This window comes from Polyodon spathula, chromosome 13 (assembly GCF_017654505.1).
Source record: "Polyodon spathula isolate WHYD16114869_AA chromosome 13, ASM1765450v1, whole genome shotgun sequence".
In the NCBI taxonomy this organism is placed as follows: domain Eukaryota; kingdom Metazoa; phylum Chordata; class Actinopteri; order Acipenseriformes; family Polyodontidae; genus Polyodon; species Polyodon spathula.
This window is the reverse complement of record NC_054546.1, coordinates 15,686,114-15,707,456: the sequence shown is the minus strand read 5'-3', so window position 1 is coordinate 15,707,456 and position 21,343 is coordinate 15,686,114. Positions and strand designations below refer to the sequence as shown.

At 36.7% G+C, this 21,343-nt stretch overlaps 1 protein-coding gene across 7 annotated transcripts in view; it reads right to left on the bottom strand.

Moving 5' to 3' along the window:
• The window catches only part of LOC121325233 (cytoplasmic polyadenylation element-binding protein 3-like), a 57,684-nt gene that overhangs the window by 25,550 nt on the left and 10,791 nt on the right, over positions 1-21,343 (bottom strand). For 4 of the 7 annotated variants that reach the window (XM_041267617.1, XM_041267620.1, XM_041267621.1 and 1 more), the window contains exons 3-6: positions 19,538-19,691; positions 9,549-9,605; positions 6,279-6,302; positions 1,662-1,829 (exon numbers count right to left, since the gene is read on the bottom strand). In XM_041267617.1, coding sequence (XP_041123551.1) covers positions 1,662-1,829; positions 6,279-6,302; positions 9,549-9,605; positions 19,538-19,691 — 403 coding nt within the window. The remainder of the gene's footprint in view (positions 1-1,661; positions 1,830-6,278; positions 6,303-9,548; positions 9,606-19,537; positions 19,692-21,343) is intronic. The other 3 variants (XM_041267622.1, XM_041267618.1, XM_041267623.1) reach the window with 3 other exon arrangements.

Below are 21,343 nucleotides of genomic sequence, written 5' to 3'. Positions count from 1 at the left end.
TATGACTGCTTTGAACACCGTATGGGCTGAGATTGAATGTTTGTGGGACTGTGCCTCCAGAGCATTAGGAGCTACTCTGGGTCATTAAAGCAAAGGAAGTGCTTGCATTGATCCTTGGCAAAGAAACCAAACCACATCCCCGTTCCACAGGTAGGATTCAGGATCTGGGTGGGGCTGTCAACATTATCATACTTACAATACATGATTAATATGCTTTACACCTAGGTGGATATTAGAAAAACAGTGCTTACTCATGTACAGCAATTTAACCCAAAACCTCAATACAACACAGGACTACATACTGTATATAGGCCTTTGCAGTCAACCCTGATGTCCTGCTGTACAAAGTTAGAAGCTTGTCAAATTAACCAGCAGCAAAAGGTTGAGAGGAACTGAATATGTTTTGGAGTGGTGAAAGGACACTGTCTTTCGACTCTGGTTCACGTTATAAATACATAATAAAGGAGGTAAAACTGCAGAGTACAAAATGAAAAAAGTTTAAGACGTTTTGAAAAATAGCCAAATAAACTACAACAATTATGTAACTTGTATGCAGCATTAGTACATTATACTTAGGGCTTTTGTTTCTCGTGTTTATTTATTTTATTTTTTGGTGCTTATTTTTTAGCTGTTTGAGTTTTATGAAAACCGCTTTTTTTTTTTTTTTAAACGGGGCTTTGGTTTTTGACATACTGTATGAAATTATGTTTTTGGTTACTTTCCAAAATGCTTGAGCATTCTTTTTTTTTTCCTGGTCAAAACATGTATAGTAGTAAATCGACAGTACTTGCACACTTAAGTTGTATCTTCTTTTCTTTGCTGTGTTCCACAACGAAATCCTTATGGCCACAGGAACATTCCTCTGGGGTTTTTGTGTGTAGACATTTGTTTACATTTCGCCACAATTAGCAATTCTGTCTTAAATCATTCATATCTTAACTGTAATACAGCTTTAAATCCAGCTAACAAGCCTCCATTCCTAACTGTAATCTTGCTTTAAATCTCACAAGCGGAGTCTCCAACAGAAATGTGGGAATGTGCTGTCATTTAGTAGTTGGGGCAGGTTTAAAGTATTCAGAACAAATCAATGATAGATACAAAAACAAGAAAGCGGACACTGCCCAGCTGCGCTAGGAAATGTATTTGTAGTAGGTTTTATTTTTTAATGGGAAAGGGGTCAACGTGAATTGATTACCCATTTCCACTGTTTTTCTGGCGGTTTTCTGTGTTTATTTGCTATTAACCAATTTAATTTGTTTTTTTAATCTGAGGTGTTATCAATTTTTATAAGTTAAAACCGAAAATCAGAAGCCCCAAATTACACTGCATAAAATAAACAAAAAAATAAACTTACTCTATCTTACTGCAATTGTAGTACTTTATAGAAACTCTACCAAATGCCCAGTATTAAAACACAAAGAGATTCCACTTACTAAGCTTAAATGGTAATAGTCTTTTTTCCAGTAGCCTTTTTAACACTGTGACTATATCAAGGTTAGAATATTTTTTTTAAAAGCATCAAAATAAATGAACCCATCTTCTTTCTGTAATTCTTTACTTAAAAAACCATGACTAAACCTTAAAAATCAAGAGCATAACTAAATCTGAATCTCATTTTTGTACTATGCTTTTTAAAAAATCTTTACAAGAACCACTAGTACCTTCATCGATGTCAGGAGGCAGCCCTCCAACAAAGACTTTCCTTGAATAACGTTCCACCCTCTCGCCGTTCTGACAGCGAGTCGGAGAGCCCAGGCCTGACGTTAAAGACTGGTCACCATGACCGTCGTCAAGGAAACCATCTTCGAAGGGGAAGAGCGATGACCGACCTAAAAAGAAAGAAAAGTTTACCTAGTGAGACAAAGAGCTGGTTTAAGTGGAGAGAGAAGTATTACATCATGGGAAAGAAATAAGGGCGACTACCAAATGGTTTACAAATGACAAATAAAATGGGATAAAGTAAGCATTTCAGAGTTCTTTCTGCATATGCTTATTTGTAGTATCAGGAGGTTTTACAATCTGGAACCTGGCAGGTTGCACAATCCCCCCCCCCCCCCCCCCCCAAATCAACGGACCTCTGACTAGGCCATTGTGCTCCATGTTGGAAGCTTTGTTCCATAAGCCGCTTATCGTTTTGATCCCAATATTGTTTTATAAAAGAAAATGGTTAGATGTTTGTCAGTAGTTTAATAAACTAAAACAGCATGAAGCAATAAAGAAAAGGGGAATGCTACATACTTCATTGTAGGTTTTATTTAGGAATGTATTATTTATATAGGTTGTCAATCTCTTGGAAGCTGAAATGTTTAAATAATATCTAAACCCTTCTATCTGTGCAAGTCTCATAAAACGCATTTAACACAGAAGTACAGTTTCATTTGTCAAGGCACAATTTAAATGGCATGACGAATACAGTAACTCCATATAACTGGTCAATACAAGTCCAGACTAAAAAAGTTCTAAATAATTCTTCTTGCAGCTCATGATGAAAATAGTATTAGAAAACTTCAGCATCATTTTTGTGTTTCACTATGTGTAAACCACCATAAATTCCTAGAATTCTTAGGGTTAGCCATGTAATGCTGCAATCCAATATTGTGGCACACCAGGGGAAATAGGCCCATAGTGGCACTGAAGCATTTACTACTACACACTGTGCAGAACATACAACACAAGAGTGTTGAGCATAGAATCCGGATTGGGCTACCATTAAACACCACAGTGTGAACAGAAGAGAATGGACAGCAAACACACCGTTAGCTAATTCACTCTTATTTACCTCAGCAGTAAAATGCTTTGCATGTGAAAAAAAACAAATGCAAAAGTAAATACGTTCAGGTCAATAAAAACATCTGGTCACAATGGCGCAAAAGTGTGTGAGGAACTGGCAGATCTAAAAACTGCCACGGTTCAAATGAAAACAGGGCCATTTCTGGGGGGAACAATAACCCCAACACTGTAGGTGAGGTTGGATCATGATACAACTCCATCATGGAATTTGTTAGAGGTTACGAAACGACATATTTACCTAAGAATCCCAAATGTTGCTTTGATTAAAAAGTGTTATAGTTTGACTACTAGCCCTTACAACCACTGAAATCTGTCTTTCTCTATGTATGTGTGAGGTCAAATACAAATTAACTGCATTTTCCCCTTGTTCTGACCAAAAATGGCATCATTGAGCAGGTCTTTATTGTAGAACAGCCTTCTTGTCAATGACAACCATCAACCATAAATGGGCTAAATTTATTAAACTAGAATCACTTTCCAGGGTCAGTCCTTTTAAAAACAAAACACAGAATAGAACAGTTTGCTGACCTTTAGACCTTTTAATACCTTTAAGGACAGCGCAATATACAGTGGTTATAAATGATCCCAACATAGAAAATCATTTTCAAAATAAACTGCATTACCAGTGTACAAACCATTAACATGAAGTTGAGGTACAATACTAATTTAACATTTCTGGGGACACTATAAAAATAACGGCCACAAATACCCAATCATTTTACTGTTGATTTTCATTTTCAGATTTTCATTTTAGAATGTCCAATTACATTCTCTAACCGCAGTAATTCCCCACAACTGCTCAGGAGAACTGAAGGTTAGTGGGCTTCCTCCTATCCCACTACTTGAGCTCACCAATAGGGTCCACTATACATGAAATAAGGAGAAACAGTCCTTGCTGGTTTTGCCTCCCTAACCCATGGGAGATTCAGAGCCAATGCAACTCCCTAGCGAAGACCGGTGACATCACTCAGCCAGAACGCAAACCTGCGCTTCCCTGACTGTATGACTCGTACACTGGATTTGTAGTGTACATTGTCTAGACATTGTATTGCATGCATGTTTTGTATGCTAGCCTTTTCTCCAGTTTTTACAGCACCTTTAAATCCTATAAAGGTGTGAAAAGAGGCTACTCTCTGAACAGTGATACTGTATTTCATCCTGCGATTATTGGAAGTTATAATTCTTTTCAGAGAGTGTCAAATCAAAGTTAGGTCAGACTGCAGAGTTAATACTCAAAAATCAGAAGTTACAGATTAAGTCCCTGTTGTTCTGCAAGTTTATTATGGAATAAATTTGCTTGTTGCACAGCCACCTGAGCCACTGTTTGAAAATAAAAACAAATCCCAATTGCAGCATGTGTTTTGAGAGCTTCATATATAGACAGCCAACATTATAAAAACAAATTGATTGAATTGTTTAGATAGAACAAATCCATGACGGAATATAGAGAATGCGATTTGTGTAGCGGGTTGTGCAAAATGCATGGGGCAAGAGGCGGGGGATAAAGTACAATGTATTTACTTCTATGACCAAAACTACACTGAACAAAAAGATAAACTCAACATGCAACAATTTCAAAGATTTTACCGAGTTACAGTTCATATAGGGAAATCAGTCAATTGAAATAAATTCATTAGGCCCTAATCTATGGATTTCACATGACTGGGAATACAGATATGCATCTGTTGGTCACAGATACCGTGCATTAAACATGAGGTGATGGCAGCGGATGAACAGCACGACAATGTAGCTTATGCCTGCCCATACCATTACCCCACCGCCACCATGGGGCACTCTGTTCACAACTTTGACATCAGCAAACCGCTCGCCCACACGACGCCATACACACTGTCTGCCGTCTGCCTAGTACAGTTGAAACCGGGATTCATCCGTGAAGAGCACACTTCTCCAGCATGCCAGTGGCCATCGAAGGTGAGCATTTGCCCTCCGAAGTCAGTTACGACGGCAAACTGCAGTCAGGTCAAGACCCTGATGAGGACAACGAGCACGCAGATGAGCTTCCGAGACGGTTTCTGACAGTTTGTGCAGAAATTCTTTGGTTGTGCAAACACAGTTTCATCAGCTGTCCAGGTGGCTGGTCTCAGACGAACTCGCAGGTGAAGAAACCGGATGTGGAGGTCCTGGGCTGGCGTGGTTACATGTGGTCTGCAGTTCCGAGGCCGGTTGGACGTACTGCCAAATTCTCTAAAACGACGTTGGATGCGGCTTATGGTACAGAAATTAACATTCAATTCTCTGGCAACAGCTCTGGTGGACATTCCTGCAGTCAGCATGCCAATTGCACGCTCCCTCAAAACTTGAGACATCTGTGGCAATGTGTTATGTAACAAACTGCACATTTTAGAGGCCTTTTATTGTCCTCAGCACAAGGTGCACCTGTGTAATGATCATGCTGTTTAATCAGCTTCTTGATATGCCACATCTGTCAAGTGGATGGATTATCTTGGCAAAGGAGAAATGCTCACTAATAGGGATGTAAACACATTTGTGCACAAAATTTGAGAGAAATAAGCTTTTTTGTGCATATGGATAATTTCTGGGATCATTTCAGCTCATGAAACATGGGACCAACACTTTACATGTTGCGTTTATATTTTTGTTCAGTGTAAATAAATGCAAATGTAGAGTTTGAATACGACACACTCGGTTCAATACTGTCAATGGCAAACCTAATGAAGAAGGCATCCAAAGCACTGTGCATAAAGGGAGCTAGACATGCTTGGTTGGCTTCAGAACTTGTTATAGTAATAAATAAGGTGGTTGACAAAAACCTTACATAGTGGTTTATCTTATGTAGGGATAGCTGACCTCCTTTAAATTAGGGGATGGAAACTTGAAGCAAAGTCTGTTCTCAGAATCACTTTGTGTTCAAGAAATACAAGTAGGTGAACTTTTGAGCTATGAAAGCAGCTGCCAACCAAGCATCTAGCACCAGCCTTCAGGTCAGGTTGAACAACTGCCTTCCAAAAGAGAGAGACACCGCTTTTATACATTGCAGATACAAGTCAGGGATTCTATCTGCATAACAATTTAAAATCTGTCACGTGAAGGACAACTCCAAAGGGCTTTTTTCCTTAAGGCCTCACTTGAAATAACAAAATTTGTTCGCTGTTTTTCAGTTCTCTTTCATAGTTCGAACTATGAATCTGTGAAATCCATAGCAGATTAAGTCACAATAATAATAATAATAAAAAATTAAACAAACAAGATGCACTTTCATCAAGCAAAAAACTTACAAGTTATTGGTTAGAGAGGCTACTGCAATTTTATACCCCCACATTTGATTAAATTCAGATTACAAACAACAAATCAATACATATATTAAACGGTGATGAATCCAAAACGACGAAAACGGATGAAGCAAACAAATCACACGTCACATTTTTCACATTTTGCACTCAATTACTGATGCTGGTTCCCTGCAAACCTTCAAGCAAAAACACAGAATATTTTAAATAGGACATTACCTCTTCTTCGTCCATAGCTCCTGGCTGCATGTGAACACAGAAAAAACAAAAGCTGTGGGTATTGCTGTCATTGTACTTTTAGCACGTCTAAAGATATATTATTAAAACAGTAGACAATACACAGTAGACATGTTTCCCTCAGGCTTGAGGGAAAAATCCTTTTAGTTTGTGTCCTCGTAGTAAGGATCATACATAAGGAATGACGTTTGTCAAAATAGAACTTGTGCTGTTCGATGTATGCATTCTTGGCAAGGAGACTAAATTGCTTCTCCCTAAGAGGGTGATCCCTCCAGTCCAGGGCAGACTTGCATTGCCATTACTTGTGCGATCATCACTATGTGGATAACACAGAGGACTACAGACTCCAACACTGCCAGACCAATGCTTTCCACTGGCACCAAAGTACTGTATTTTTTGGGTGTTCTTGTTGAATTGTATATCAGTACAACTCAAACAGCTTACAAAAAAAAAAAAAAAGGAGTGGGTGGGGTAAGGATTATTCTCAAAAACCTTTTTTTGTGTTTTTTTTTTTTTTCAGATAAGCAAGACCGAGATTAAATCAAACACTTGGAAAACTGATATCGAATTAGACCAGTTTATCATTTTCCTGGCAATGGGCTCTTATCTGGGTTTCACAATAGACACAATGCCTTACATTATTACTGTGTAGTGCTTTTTTTACATATACAATATAAAAACCTGCAGTGTTTCCTTCACAGCTGTTGAAAAGCCTTGCATGTGTTTTCTGTAAAACCTTTTAACAAAGGCTTCCCTTCAACCAGCATTTTATGAAGTAATAGAAAAGTACATTACAAAAAAGTTAAATGCACCAGTACTTCGAGAAAAGCTGAAAAGATGCAGGAGCGAGTGACTTTTGAAACAAATACTAGTCCTGTTTAGACCTGTTTTAAGACTACTGAATTTATTTATTTATTCATTCATTCATTGACACTGGCTACTTGAGACAAATAACCAAATTGGATCTGAAGGAGGCAATAGTTTACACAGTACACAAAAGAGTGTCAAAGTCAAATGGAGGCCTTTTAGGGCCCTTGGCTTTTGACATTAATGGCTATGTTTCACAGACCCTAATTAGCTCTAATCTTGGATTACCTTACCTAAATTATCACCAAAGTAGTTCAACTTTAGTGCTAAAAATCGTGGTCTGTGAAACTGGCTGCAAGACAATAGATGATTGCAGGAAGGTGTCTTTGATACAAAAAGTAGAGGCTATATTTTGTCATCCTTGTTGCAACTGTCACAAGCTGCATGAAGCAGGAAGTTTCCAGGTTATGGTCTACAGTACTGCCACAAATGTCAATACAGAAGGTCCAAACAGCAGCCAAAAAAAAAAATTTAAACAAACAAAAATAAATCACTAAATATAGTAATAGCTAAGGCACTAACATCCATTGCATTATCAATAACCAACTTCAATGTATTCAACTATGACAAGATTAACAAGTTTCACACTCTCCAATTAGCACTAATATTCGACTACCTTACCTAAAGTAAAATTAGGTATCCACGAAAATCAGCCCTATGTTCAATTATACAGCAACATTAGAAACTGCATATATCTTGATTTTGTTTTTTAATTTTTTTTTTTTTTTTTTTTTTTTTTTAAAAACCTTTTCAAATACTGTCCATCAGCCTTTTTCAGAGACTGTTGACTCTCTTGCTTTCCAATGCTGAAGCACTGGTAAAGGAGACATGCGACATGCACCAGATATCTTAGATTTCTCTTGTGTTTCACTCATCAACATGGCACAGACCACATAACCGTTACTGGCTTTACATATTATAGTCCTCACTATTGATTGGACAAAACAACGTTATCTCAGACTTGTGCCTTCTAATTCAAATATACAGAGAGATACAGTATTTTAACCTATAATTTATTTAAAGTACATTAACTTGTTTTATTCTAGATATGCATAAGGGTGTTTTGTTCACTTATTGTTCTGTATAATAAACTCAGAAACACTATGAATAGACAAAGCTCTGCATTGTAAGTTTTATGACCCTTTAAAGGGTATTAACTTATAACTGGGATGGAACAAAAGCTACATAGTAAAATGATTCTCTTTTTACTAACTGTTGCATGTATCTGTGTGGAAGAATTTAGTAATAAAAGTTAAGAAAACAGAGATATGGTCAGCAAAAGCTGCAAAACAGCACTTCCTTAACCAAACCATAAAATGTTTTACAAATGTTGTTAAAGCATAGATACTAACAGCTTAGAATGCGATTCTGAGTTTTAAATTTAGGCCCAGTGAAGCATTGGTGAAAAAATTGGCAATATATTTTTGAGGTGCTTCTCTTTTACCATCATGTAGGATATGCAGTATTATTCAAGAGGAGACTGCCCTTGTTAAGCTTCTTCCCCCACTGTACCCCATTGAACATGTAGGAATTAAATATTAGTTTAGCACAGGGACTTTTATATAAGCAGTATACTGTACGTTATACTTTATGGGGTAATAAATACGCAATAATTTATTTTTACAACTTTCAACTGGTGGAGTTCTTAAATCATTCCACATTAATGTGATGAAAAAGAAAAACCAAACCATAAAACTACACACACTCACTTTGTACAGTAGCTGGTCAATCTACTGAATGAAAAATACTGGTGTGGCATATCAAAAAATGTAATAAAATACTGTTGCTTAAATGGCAAATATTTCCATGTTATATGATAACAACATGTAAACCAAGAATAGTAGTTTCACATTTGTGCTAAAGGGTTTATAATAAAATATTACACTAACAGGAATATACAAAAATGCAAATCAACTGAGACTTCTGGCTACAGTGTACAGTAAGTTTGTTCACTTTGATAGAACACAGCAAATGGAACCCAAGAAAGGAAATACGCTGGAGGCAGTGAACAAGGGGTCTAAAGTTAATGATGGTAAACATTCCCAGGGCTGGCATAAACGAAAACCAAGAGAGGCATGGACTTTGCACATTATCTTGAATAATGCGTTCCAACATGTTTTACACAATTACAGCTGGTAGGCAAGCAATCCTATGCAAAGAGTAAAAGACAAGTTTAAATGAAGGTGACTCTGAAATGAGAGTGGATATACAGTACAGGGGTCCTCTTTATCAGTTCCACTTGCATAATAAAATAAAATCGGTCGTATTCAAACATACAAATGGCAGGTTCCTGTTTGTCTAACCTGTGCATTATTAATAAATCCTGTCAGTTGTTATTGCATGTGACATTTAGACACATGGATGCTATGCTTTACAAATACTCACCATTTAGTGCCATGATGTTATCAGTTCCTGGATGATGGAAATTTAGACCCATGCGACCTGGATAACAAAAGTTAAAATTCACATTCAATCTTCAAATAATTTACAGTACTTCCAATTGTATTTTATTTTGAGATTTGCACTGTAAAATACTAAGAGATCCTTCTCCCGATTCAGTGGAAAGTTTTACAGCCCAAATCCTCAACCAGGTACAGTAGCATTCCACAATAACATTCTGCATATCATTATTAAAAATGCAAAATCAAGATAAACCATTGCACACAACACAATACAAAAAAGGAAAATAAGTAGAGTTATTAAAAAGCTTTCAATATTAAAAATTGAGCCATATTAAAAGACATCAATGGAAGTACTTTTAAAATCTTATTTTTTTTTAGACTTGAAAAGGTTAGGATTGTTACAGACCACAAATCCTGCTGAAAAAGAGGTTTGTGACCTTGATAGAAGAAAGCCCTACCATTTAAAACCCCTTACAGTCATTCAAAATAAAAACTTAATATTTACTCTAATGGCTTCAGTTTTAATGCACTAATTTCCTATAAAACACTACCTGGACGGTTAAGAGGAAATTCTTTACTTTAAACCCTTCAAAAGATTGGAGCTCTAAAAGGTCTGACACACTGATGATTTATACAAGCCTCAATGTGGAAATGAACCAGGTTCAACTAAGCACTGGGAGCTGGCTGGAACATCGGGTTCTCTCACAGTCTGCTTTCTTTCCTTCATATTTTTAAAGGAGCATGCCCCATATGGTTTTCATTTGATATTTATTTTTACACATTGAAGGTTTAAACATACAAAGCCAAAACTATAGTAAAATATGACAGCAATGGATGTCATTTAAGAGTACAACTAGCAGCTGTAAATGATAGAAAAAGCAGGACCCACGGGCTCACTGTATACTGTGTGAGGAGACTGGGTTGAGGCGTCAGGTGTGTAAAGAATGAGAAGAGGGAAGTGTTAGAAATGAAGCAATAGAGAAATACAATAGACACCTCTCAAAACGTGCTAAAAGTCACTTTGCATGAGAGAAATGAAAAATGTGTAATAGGTTGAAGGGGTTTGAAGCAAATTCTCCAACAAAGCAGTAAGCTGCTGTGTATTTTATGAAAACTGTTTTTCGCCAACAAACATCTAGCACCACTGTGTTTGGTTTGATCACAATTCAAGGAATGGTGATGAAGATATTAAAAACATAAGGCATGCTAAAAGCTTCCAAGCCATCTCAAAACCTGCCGGTCTGATATGTACTTTATTTCTCATATTCCTGGTTTTAGAAATTAATTCTAAAAATTACGTAATAAATCCTATAATTATCACAGTATATATATATATATATATATATATATATATATATATATATATATATATATATACACACACACACACACACACACACACACACAGTGCCTTGCAAAAGTATTCAGACCCCTGACCAATTCTCTCATATTACTGAATTACAAATGGTACATTGAAATTTCGTTCTGTTTGATATTTTATTTTTAAATACTGAAACTCAGAATCAATTATTGTAAGGTGACATTGGTTTTATGTTGGGAAATATTTTTAAGAAAAATAAAAAACTGAAATATCTTGCTTGCATAAGTATTCAACCCCTGTGCTGTGGAAGCTCCCAGTTTGCACCGATGAAAGAAATTGCCCTAACGAGGACACAATTACCATTGGCCTCCACCTGTGAACCATTAAAGTTGCTGTGACATTTTCTGGATAAAAACCCCACTGTTGAAGGATCATTGGTAAGGCTGTGAATCTGAAGGAAAATGAAGACCAAAGAGCATTCTACAGAAGTTAAAGATAAAGTAATACAAATGCATAGATTAGGGAAAGGGTACAAAATAATATCCAAGTGTATGGATATCCCAGTGAGCACAGTTGGCTCAATAATCAGGAAGTTGAAGCTGCATCACACCACCCAGGCTCTGCCAAGAAAAGGCTGTCCCTCAAAACTCAGCGCTCAAACAAGAAGGAGACTTGTGAGAGAAGCCACAGAGAGGCCAACAATCACTTTGAAGGAGCTACAGAGTTCAGTGGCTGGGAGTGGAGTAATGGTGCACCAGTCAACCATATCAAGAGCTCTGCATAACACTGGCCTGTAAGGGAGGGTGGCAAGAAAGAAGCCGTTACTCAAAAAGTACTATCTGAAAGCACGTCTGGAGTTTGCCAGAAAGCATGAGAGTGACCCAGCTGCGATGTGGGAAAAGGTTTTATGGTCAGATGAGACCAAGATAGAGCTTTTTGGCCAAAACTCAAAGCACTATGTTTGGCGCAAACTAACACTGCCCATGCCTCAAGACACACCATCCCTACGGTGAAGTATGGTGGTGGCAGCATCATGCTGTGGGGATGCTTCTCATCAGCAGGGACTGGGCATCTTGTTACAATTGAAGGAAGAATGGTTGGATCAAAATACAGGAAAGTACTGCAAGAGAATCTGCTTCAGTCTGCTAAAAAACTGAAGCTTGGGAGGAAATTCACCTTTCAGCAGGACAATGAACCCAAGCACAAGGCCAAAGCAACATTGGAGTTGCTCAAGAACACAAAGATGAATGTCCTACAGTGGCTCAGTAAAAGTCCTGATCTCAATACCATTGAGAATCTGTGGCACTATTTGAAAATTGCGGTCCACAAGCGTCATCCAACCAACCTGAACAACCTGGAGCAAATCTGCCAAGAAGAATGGGCCAAAATCACTCCGACATTGTGTGCAAAGCTGGTACATACTTACCCCAAAAGACTTAAAGCTGTTATTGCAGCGAAATGTGACTACCAAATATTAATGTGTGGGGGTTGAATACTTATGCAAGCAAGATATTTCAGTTTTTTATTTTTCTTAAAAATATTTCCCAACATAAAACCAATGTCACCTTACAAAAATTGATTTTGAGTTTGTGTTTTAAAATAAAATATCGAACAGAACGAAATTTCAATGTACCATTTGTAATTCAGCAATATGAGAGAATTGGTCAGGGGTCTGAATACTTTTGCAAGGCACTATACTACATCTATCTATCTATCTATCTATCTATCTATCTATCTATCTATATTATATATATATATATATACATATATATATATATATATTATATATATATATATGTATATATTATATATATATATATATATATGTATATATATGGGTATAATATATATATATATAACATATATATATATATATATATATATATATATATATATATATATATATATATATATATATATATATATATATATAATATATATATATATATATATATATATATATATATATATATATATATATATATATATATATATATATATATATATATATATATTATATACTTATATTTAATGCACTTGAAATACCATTTAGAAGGTATGTTGATGAAATAAGTATTGTAATTGGCCAACTGAGTGACATTGCATTGCAAACGGCCTACTGTAATTCAACTCAATAATATGTACTATATTTAGAAATCCACCACACTTCTCTTGTAAACTGCCACATAGAGGTACACCAGCTGTGTTCACATTACAGGGGAGTGTGCAACTACTGAACTAAACATCAGTGAAATAAGAAAGGAAAAGGAAAACAAAAAGTATGTTGGTAATTATTATGTCACATCCCCCACAGGAACCTTTTTGCAGTAACTACACTTATAACTGTAGAATGTCTGGAAAAAATTACAACACGTTTTAAGTGTAGGATATACTCTCCATCAGCCCAATCTATCAAAGCCAGAACTCCTGCATAAAGTAGGTCTCAATGACAGACTCAGAAAGGCACAAGAAGGGGTGCAAAGGTATGTCCATGTTACATTTCATAACAATTCTGTAGATAGCTAGAGTACAAATGGTTAGTTGATATGAACAGTATGTTCAACAAGAAATTGAAAATGGAGTACAGGAACTAGGCAACCTTAGCCTTTTGTTTTAAATGTATTCAGTGGATATTCAAGCTATTTCACTTTTTTTTTTTTTGCTTAGCTTCAGTTCTCCTCTGGCGATAGAAACCAAACGCACAGCTGGTATTCATTTTGGCCTTTGAAATTTTAGTGTCAATGGTATTTACAGTAGCAATTTGTCACCAACAAGCATGAATCATGGCACAAAAAGATGTTCTCTGGTCTACATTCACAGCAAGCACTGTAAAAAATGCACAAGCAAAGTCACTTCTTTGAATCGGATAGTCCCCAAGATAGCCTTCATTAGCCCAGTAAGCCAGAACTTACATATACTGGATTCAGAGATGCTCAATAAATACTAAAGAATGTTCGGAACATCACAATTCTTCACAATTGGATGGGCACTTGTATAGGTGGTGTATACCTAAGACTGTGGCACATAGAAAAGTTGTACAGTATGCAGAATATTCTAGGGGATGACTGCCCTCTTTCTCTGCAGGTATCTGCTTGCTTGTTGGAGCCCCCCTCCCTTTATTCTCTGGGTAGAAAATGAAATATGGTTCAGTTTTGTTTGTTAAAACAGCACTGCTAATTTTATTTGAATGCAGCCACACTGCAGGGAGCTGTCTGGCTGTGTGACATTTCATCACCTGCCCTTGGCTGCTATTTTTAAGATGCCCTAATCAGCTATTGCCTGGGAAAGGTGGCAGCGTGAATTGATGACATTTTCATATCAACAAAAAAAAAAAAAAGGCGGTTCACTGGCTGTTACTACACATAAAAAAAAGGCGAGAGGACACATACCTTCCAGACTTAAAAGAAATCAGTATCACGAAAGGTAGCTCACCAAAGCCTATGTATAACTCTATGTATAACTGTAAATCAAGCGTGACACACACAGGTGTTCTACATAGCCTAGACTTGAAGCTCAGACACACTGGTAAAAGAGGGTGGTACAAGCCAGCCTTGCTGCACACACAGTACACTAGGGGTTGTGATGCGAGAATGCAGACTGACCCGCATAAAATTAAAAGAGATGACAAAAAGAGCCAGCAAGCCATTTATCTTGCTGTGTCATTGCTTGGAGTTCTGACCAATTCTTTTTATTACTGTAATAAAAGCTGTTGCTGTAAGATCAACAATATTTGATGGTATGCAAGCTCTCCAGAAAAGGATACTAAAAACTTTACCTTGAAACTTCAAATTCTGGAATTTAACAGCCAAGAGGAATACAGACACACAATTTTCAGCGACTCTTGTAGTGCTTGGTTGAAAAGGAAATGCTTAAGAATAATAAAGCTACCCAAGATTAAAAAACTGAACAAGCATACAACTGTTTACTATCGCTCAGCTTCGGGATTTTATTTTGTAGTATTATTTGTGTTCTCCTGTCCCACCTGCTACTTTCAATACAGTCTCTCAGTTTCAGACACAAGGGAAGTTTCTGCCCCAAACACCTGCTATAAACAAAATTTGCAGTACAGCCGAGGCCTCCCATTCCAAAACATAATTAATACCATTTGCTGTACTGTTTGGTGAAGACAAAGCATTAGGAGTTTAAATAGGTTTGTTCATATGACCAATTGTAGTGATTCTTAGTGGCTTTCTAAATTAATTTTCTAAGTAGATACTAATAGACTGAATAACGAATGATTCACTTCCACATGTCTCTAAGGGGACATCACTTTACTTACAGATACTTAAGTTAAATGCCATTTTGAACCCCTGCAATATCTGTATATGTATGCATGTTTCGGGATTATTCAAGTTGAAGAATGGAGTAAAAAGCAAAAAAGAAATGTTTTAAAAAAAAAAGTTCACAATATGAACTTCAGTATGGTGTCGACATAAAAACCTACCCTATGCTCTAAACGAGCTACAGTATATTGTGAGAAGGAGACACTTGTGGCCACAAAAAGCTAATATGATGTTGGGAACTCACAAAAACATTTCATTTATACAGCACCTTACAAAGCACTTTCCAGAGCCAAAAACAATAGAACAGTCAATTAAGAAAGATAACCCAGCAATGCACACCAAAACCTGTAGCTGTGCTGTCTAAAAGCCCTTGAACCCGCGATACTGGTGACCTAAAGAAAACCTGAGCCGAGGAGCGCAGAATGGAGTGCAGACAATGACCAGACAGTTGAGAGATATTAGTCCCCTTTTTTTTCTTTTTCTCCCTATGATAAAGAGAGAAAGGATCAATGTTGTAAATATCCCTCCCGACCAGAAAGGGCGCTGTGTAAGTATGGTGGTATGCTGCCTCCTAGATGGGCTGCCTTGACGGTAGGTGGAAACCTGAATGTGACCACATTATGGGGAACGCGTAGTTGCACGTACCAGGAACGACTCCATTGCAATCAGCTGTGGGACAGGCCTCTATTGGAGAAACCATAGCGACAGGTTGATTGCAGGGAAGAGTTTGTGGCTACAAAGGGGAAGCAGCTACGTCAGTATGCCGCCTTGTGCTGACAAATGTAAACCGACGCCTGGAGCCTGTATTGTTTGTTGCTTCTGTGTTGCAGAGGAGGACTGAGACTGAGCACACCAAAGCTGTCTCTACAGAGCCAGCAGTCACACCAGAGCACTTCCCTGCACAGCACCACGTTCACTTGCACCATGGTCCCCTGGAACTGAGCAAACACCCTTTCATGCACGGAGGATGCAGGACAGACCTAGTCCATTGGATTATTATTGTTATTATTTTTGGGTTTGCAAGCCGGCTGTGTACCGCCCAATACCAATGCTCGTAGAGGCACGGAGTCGTTTCTGTTTGTTATAATAAACATGGACCATTTTTGAGAGATTTACTGTTTGGACATTCACTTTATTCCACCACACCACTTGCACCTGACGACACTCCCATATTGAAGAAAGTAGATTAAACATAAAACTGGTGTTCACCAGAGTTTTATCAGCACTATTGCAGCAGACAACAATGCCTCCTTCCACTCAACAAAAAGGGGCACTATTAAAATAAACAACCTCTTACGACTCGTATGCAAATGTCAGCCTCTGTTGCGCAAGTGGGGAAGATTTCAAAACTATAGATAAAAGGCAGAAAATAAGACAAAGACTCATTTCTTAAGTGCTGTGCCTTCTACTGAACTGTGCTGCCTTTTGTTTGTGCTTTTCCAGCTGGAATCCCACTGGCCAAGGATTGGGAAGGGTTACCAGACAAAAGTGGAATTCTCCACGTGATCTCAGCTGACTGACTTGTGAGTTTCAGTGCATCAAATAAAAGAAACGGCTAGTTCATCACCCCACCACAACACAGAATACCATTCCATTTCAACTGGATTGATGTGCGGTCAAGAGTTAATCTGCAAGAATCGTTCCTTTTATTAAAAGTCACTTTAACGAACCAGACTAAACTGAAGAGGATTTACTTTACAAGTTAGGCATGACCCTGTGACTTGCAAAGTATTCCAATACTGTCAGTTGGGCCATAGCTTATCAGATTTATACAATGCTGCAAGCAATTACATAAAAGGGAAATAAAGTGTGGCCTATCACCTTATAGCACAAGGGACAAAAAGAGGAAGGAGGAACATAAAATAGAAATATAAACTTCATGACAACAGTTGTAAATATTTGAAGCTTTTTCCTACCCAGTTCACCTTTACACAGAATTAACTTGAAACATCTCAGAAAGGTAAACTGCAATATAGCAGCCCTTTATTGACCTGCAATAAACACTTGATTTGCAGGTAAACATGTCCAATACAAAGTGTGTTGTGGACTCAAAGGAGCTCATCACATAAAATAACGATAAAAAAATTCCTCCTTTTAATATTGGTCTCTGAATTAAGTTCAAGTTTTACCCTCTGGATAGCTTGGCACAGCATTCATAACAGCATAACAGCACCCTGCTTATGTTTCACAGTTAACAGGATTATAATTAGTCATTCAGTGACAATATTCAATTCAATTTCTGGAATATACACAGTTTTAAATATATTTTGCTTACTGTAAAATTTGGGGAAAAAGTGTCTCATTTGTTTAATCAGGTTATCTTTATCAATTATTTGGACTTAGATTAAGATGTAATAACATTTTAAAGATGTGAAAGTCCTAAGGGATTCACAAACTTTCTTGGCACTGAGATTATATAATTAAAGGCTATGATAATGGAATATCTTAAAGCTGTGCATGAAAAAAGTATTGTACTATAAAACACTTGGATGCAGATTTTAATGGTACAAAAAAAATTCTGATGTACCACTACCTTATTATTTATTTATTTATTTTTTACCTTTTTCATTGAATTGAATTCCCCACTGTCAAGAACAGTGAGCAGGCATGTACACTCTAATCAGTACAGTGGCTCTGCTTCACATGTCAGCCTCCTGCATACTACTGTACAGTGCTATAACTAAATACTGGAAACCAGAAGAACAGTTTAGTACTGTTTATAAAGCTGTAGAATAATGTTAACCCTAACAGTAGCAAAGGGGGATCTGGTAAATCTAAACTGAACACAGATGTTTTCATCCATGGTATGTGACCTATACAACTTATATAAGGAAATCTAAAAGTATAAATAACATCCTAGTCTATATAAATCAATTTACGAAAAACATTTAGAACACTGGCCCCTAGAGCCTAGCACTCAAAGTCAAGAACAAAACTAAATTTCAAACTAGTTTTCAGACTTTATCATGAATTACCTTTGTGTCTTGTGGTTTGTGTTTCATAATACAGAATGTTTTCAAACTAAACAAACCCTACTACAATTATAGGGAATGGAAGTTTACCAAGGTCACATACTGTTTGTATGACAACATTGAAATGCCATTTTGTATTTAAGATTTCAAGCAGAAAATCAGACAGGAGGCAAATACTTTTTCACAGCACTGTATGTAGATCCTGCTCAATACATGAAATTGTTTAGATTATCATTATTTTTTAATATTGCATAATAGACATACTATAAGGTGTAAGTGCAATGCTGTTTAACAGTGAGAACATATTCATAATTCAACTCTATGCTGGATATTAAAAGGATATTCTAGTGCAGGTACACTTGAGATGTGCAATACAGTAGCACAGCACTGATTTGCAATTTTCTAACTATTAAAACACTTAAACTACACTTCACATGAAAAAGTCTGAGGTGACAAGGTTGTCTGGGCATACAGACATGATAAGTGCATAAGGGCCCACCTTATCTCCCTATTTCCTGTACATACACACTGTACTTTCAATGACAGCTAAAGACTGCAATATATTGAGATATTACACTAAATATTCTACTGAGACAAGGGGATGTACTTATTTGATCCAAACAGCTGCATGATAGGCTCTTAAAGAATGTTTTTTTTTTTTTTTTTTTTTTTTTAATATGTTTGATGATTTATGTATGAGACTGGTTTCTACATCAACAGTCTAGAAAATTAACATGCATATTAAATATTATAAATCCATAAAAAGACTTTAAAAGGCATTCATTGAATCAACCTTGGTGAGTTAATTCTCTGTCAATAGGGCCCGTTGTTACTTTGAAGGGTTTTTTTTTTTGTTTATTTTTTTAATGGAGAAAGGTTAAAATACTTTTAAAGTACAAAGCACATATATTTCCATAAATAACCTTGTTTTGCAATGTCAGCATCAGTTGCCAGCCTCTTCAATCAGCCTTTTGCTTAGATTAAGTGAGTAGACATCCCTTTATCTTCATCTCAATGAGAATATACAAATGACAAATAGCAAATATTAAACAAAACTCAAAAGCAAGCTGTGATTTATTCCAAGGCCCAGCATTCCAATATGCAGTGCTGCAAGTATAACCTTTAAAAAAGCAGCAGCTGCAAAGGTCTTTTTTTTTTTTTGTTTGTTTGTTTTTGCTTAAATGAACAGTACATGCACGATTTTGCAGGTAAGGGCAATGTTATGTCACACTGGTTTCAAATAATTGAAAAAAAGAACAGTGCATGAAATGCAGTTTTTACTTAAAGCAAATCTAGAGCATCCAAAAGGTCACTGACTTTTTGTTTTTTTTTTTTTTTTTTTTTTAAACTAAGCCAAAAAAAAGCATGTATGTATGGATGTATGAATATTCCTAACCTGCAAAATGATTCCTCCACATTATATCAGCGATAGTCATTGGTGCACCACTGGGAGGGTAGTGTTTACCTTTGTCGTGATCAGTCCTTATAATATCCATTAAGGAATTCTCCAAAGAGTGCAAGTTAAAACCATCATAGGGCCGATTCCGGTCCTGTAAAAGAAGAAAAAAAAAAAAAAAAGACGTATATCAGCAAGTTACTTGGATTTCAGATATAGATTGGTGGACTTTGGGGAAATACACAAATGCATTCTCGGCATTCTCAGTTCCCTGTATACCTTTAACCCCCACATACAGTCCACTGGTTAGGACTGAAAATGATCTGTATAAACCAGAACTAAGAATGGGTAGAAAAACTTGAAATTGCTATTTTGTATTTAATTTCAAGCACACTTCCTTGTGTTAAATTAAATCACATACAAATAAAATGCTAATACATGGTAGTAAAAATGCCTCAACCTGTTAAGGACGGTAGTAATTCTGAATTCTAACATCAATATAGCTATTGTTCTTATTTACATATGATTGCACCCTGATTCCTAGGCGAGTGTTACCTTTGACCTTGTATATAACATTGTGTTATGTTGTATTACTAGTGTAGACTTGAGGGATATTGGGAACCAACTAAGAACTGGAGCAGAGTTTAAGCACAAAGTGCTCTTGCAAAATAAGTTGGTAGATGTGCTACTCCCACCCACCACCCCACAGATGTGGGGTTTACTGTATCAAACAGAACAGTGTTGGGAAACTTCCTTCTCCTCCCCACACAGTTCAATGCCCAGAGAGTGAAGGTCCTGCAGTCACAGACAGTTCAAGTGATCAAGGGCCGAGTAGCAACGTGAAGCAAGAACTACAGCAGAAGGACTTTGGTTCAATTGATCGTATGGTTGTATGTCTTTATATAAAACTATGAAAATTAAAAATCTAGGTGTCAGATTGAAACCGAATTACAAACTTTCACAAAAACATCTAATCCAGTAAATGTTAAAAACATTGTGTCCTGCAACTACCCACAAACATAATTAACTTATTAATTAGCTGTATTTGTGTCACTGCCTTTAAAGGCAGGAAGAAAATAATAATTGCCAATTAAAAATAAAAAAGAAAGCTACAACTGACAATTCCAGTGCTTTCTGTGTATAGGTCAAGATTCCAAGAATCAATTCCAAAGCTTAAATCCATATTTCTATATTGTGCTTTCTTGTCAACTAGCAAGACTACAGTACGCAAATTGTTTTTTTTAGAGTTTATATACTCAAGAAACTAAATGATTTACAATTACATACAACATGCTGTACTATCCTACTGAATGACACTATACACAGCAACAGCACAGGGGGGTTAAAACTGCACCAACTTGTAGATGAGATGAATGAATACTGTATCATGGCAGTAAACAATTTGTCAAGCAGCTAAAAGAGATAGTTGGCACCAGCATTTCAAATCCACTGGCAATGCACATTGTTTGCACATCAGCTATTGTAATGAAACTGGCTGAGCACTCAAGTGTTATTCAGTTTCTGAGCTTGTACATTGTTCAGCATTACGTTTAAATAAAAAAATCTGCCCACTTTGTATAAATGTTACATTTTTATGCTGAGCTTTTCCTTTCCCATTTCAGCTTCCAGTTCTAACACAGCACCTCCAACTACTGTATGGAGCTGTATAAAATCACAACAGGGCTAAAATGGCTACCCCTGCCCTTTTCATACAGAGTCAAGGCCATCATTGTATCATTTTTATATTTAAAAAAATATACATAGAGTGTAGATCATGAACGGTCAGAGCATTGCAGTTATGACAAA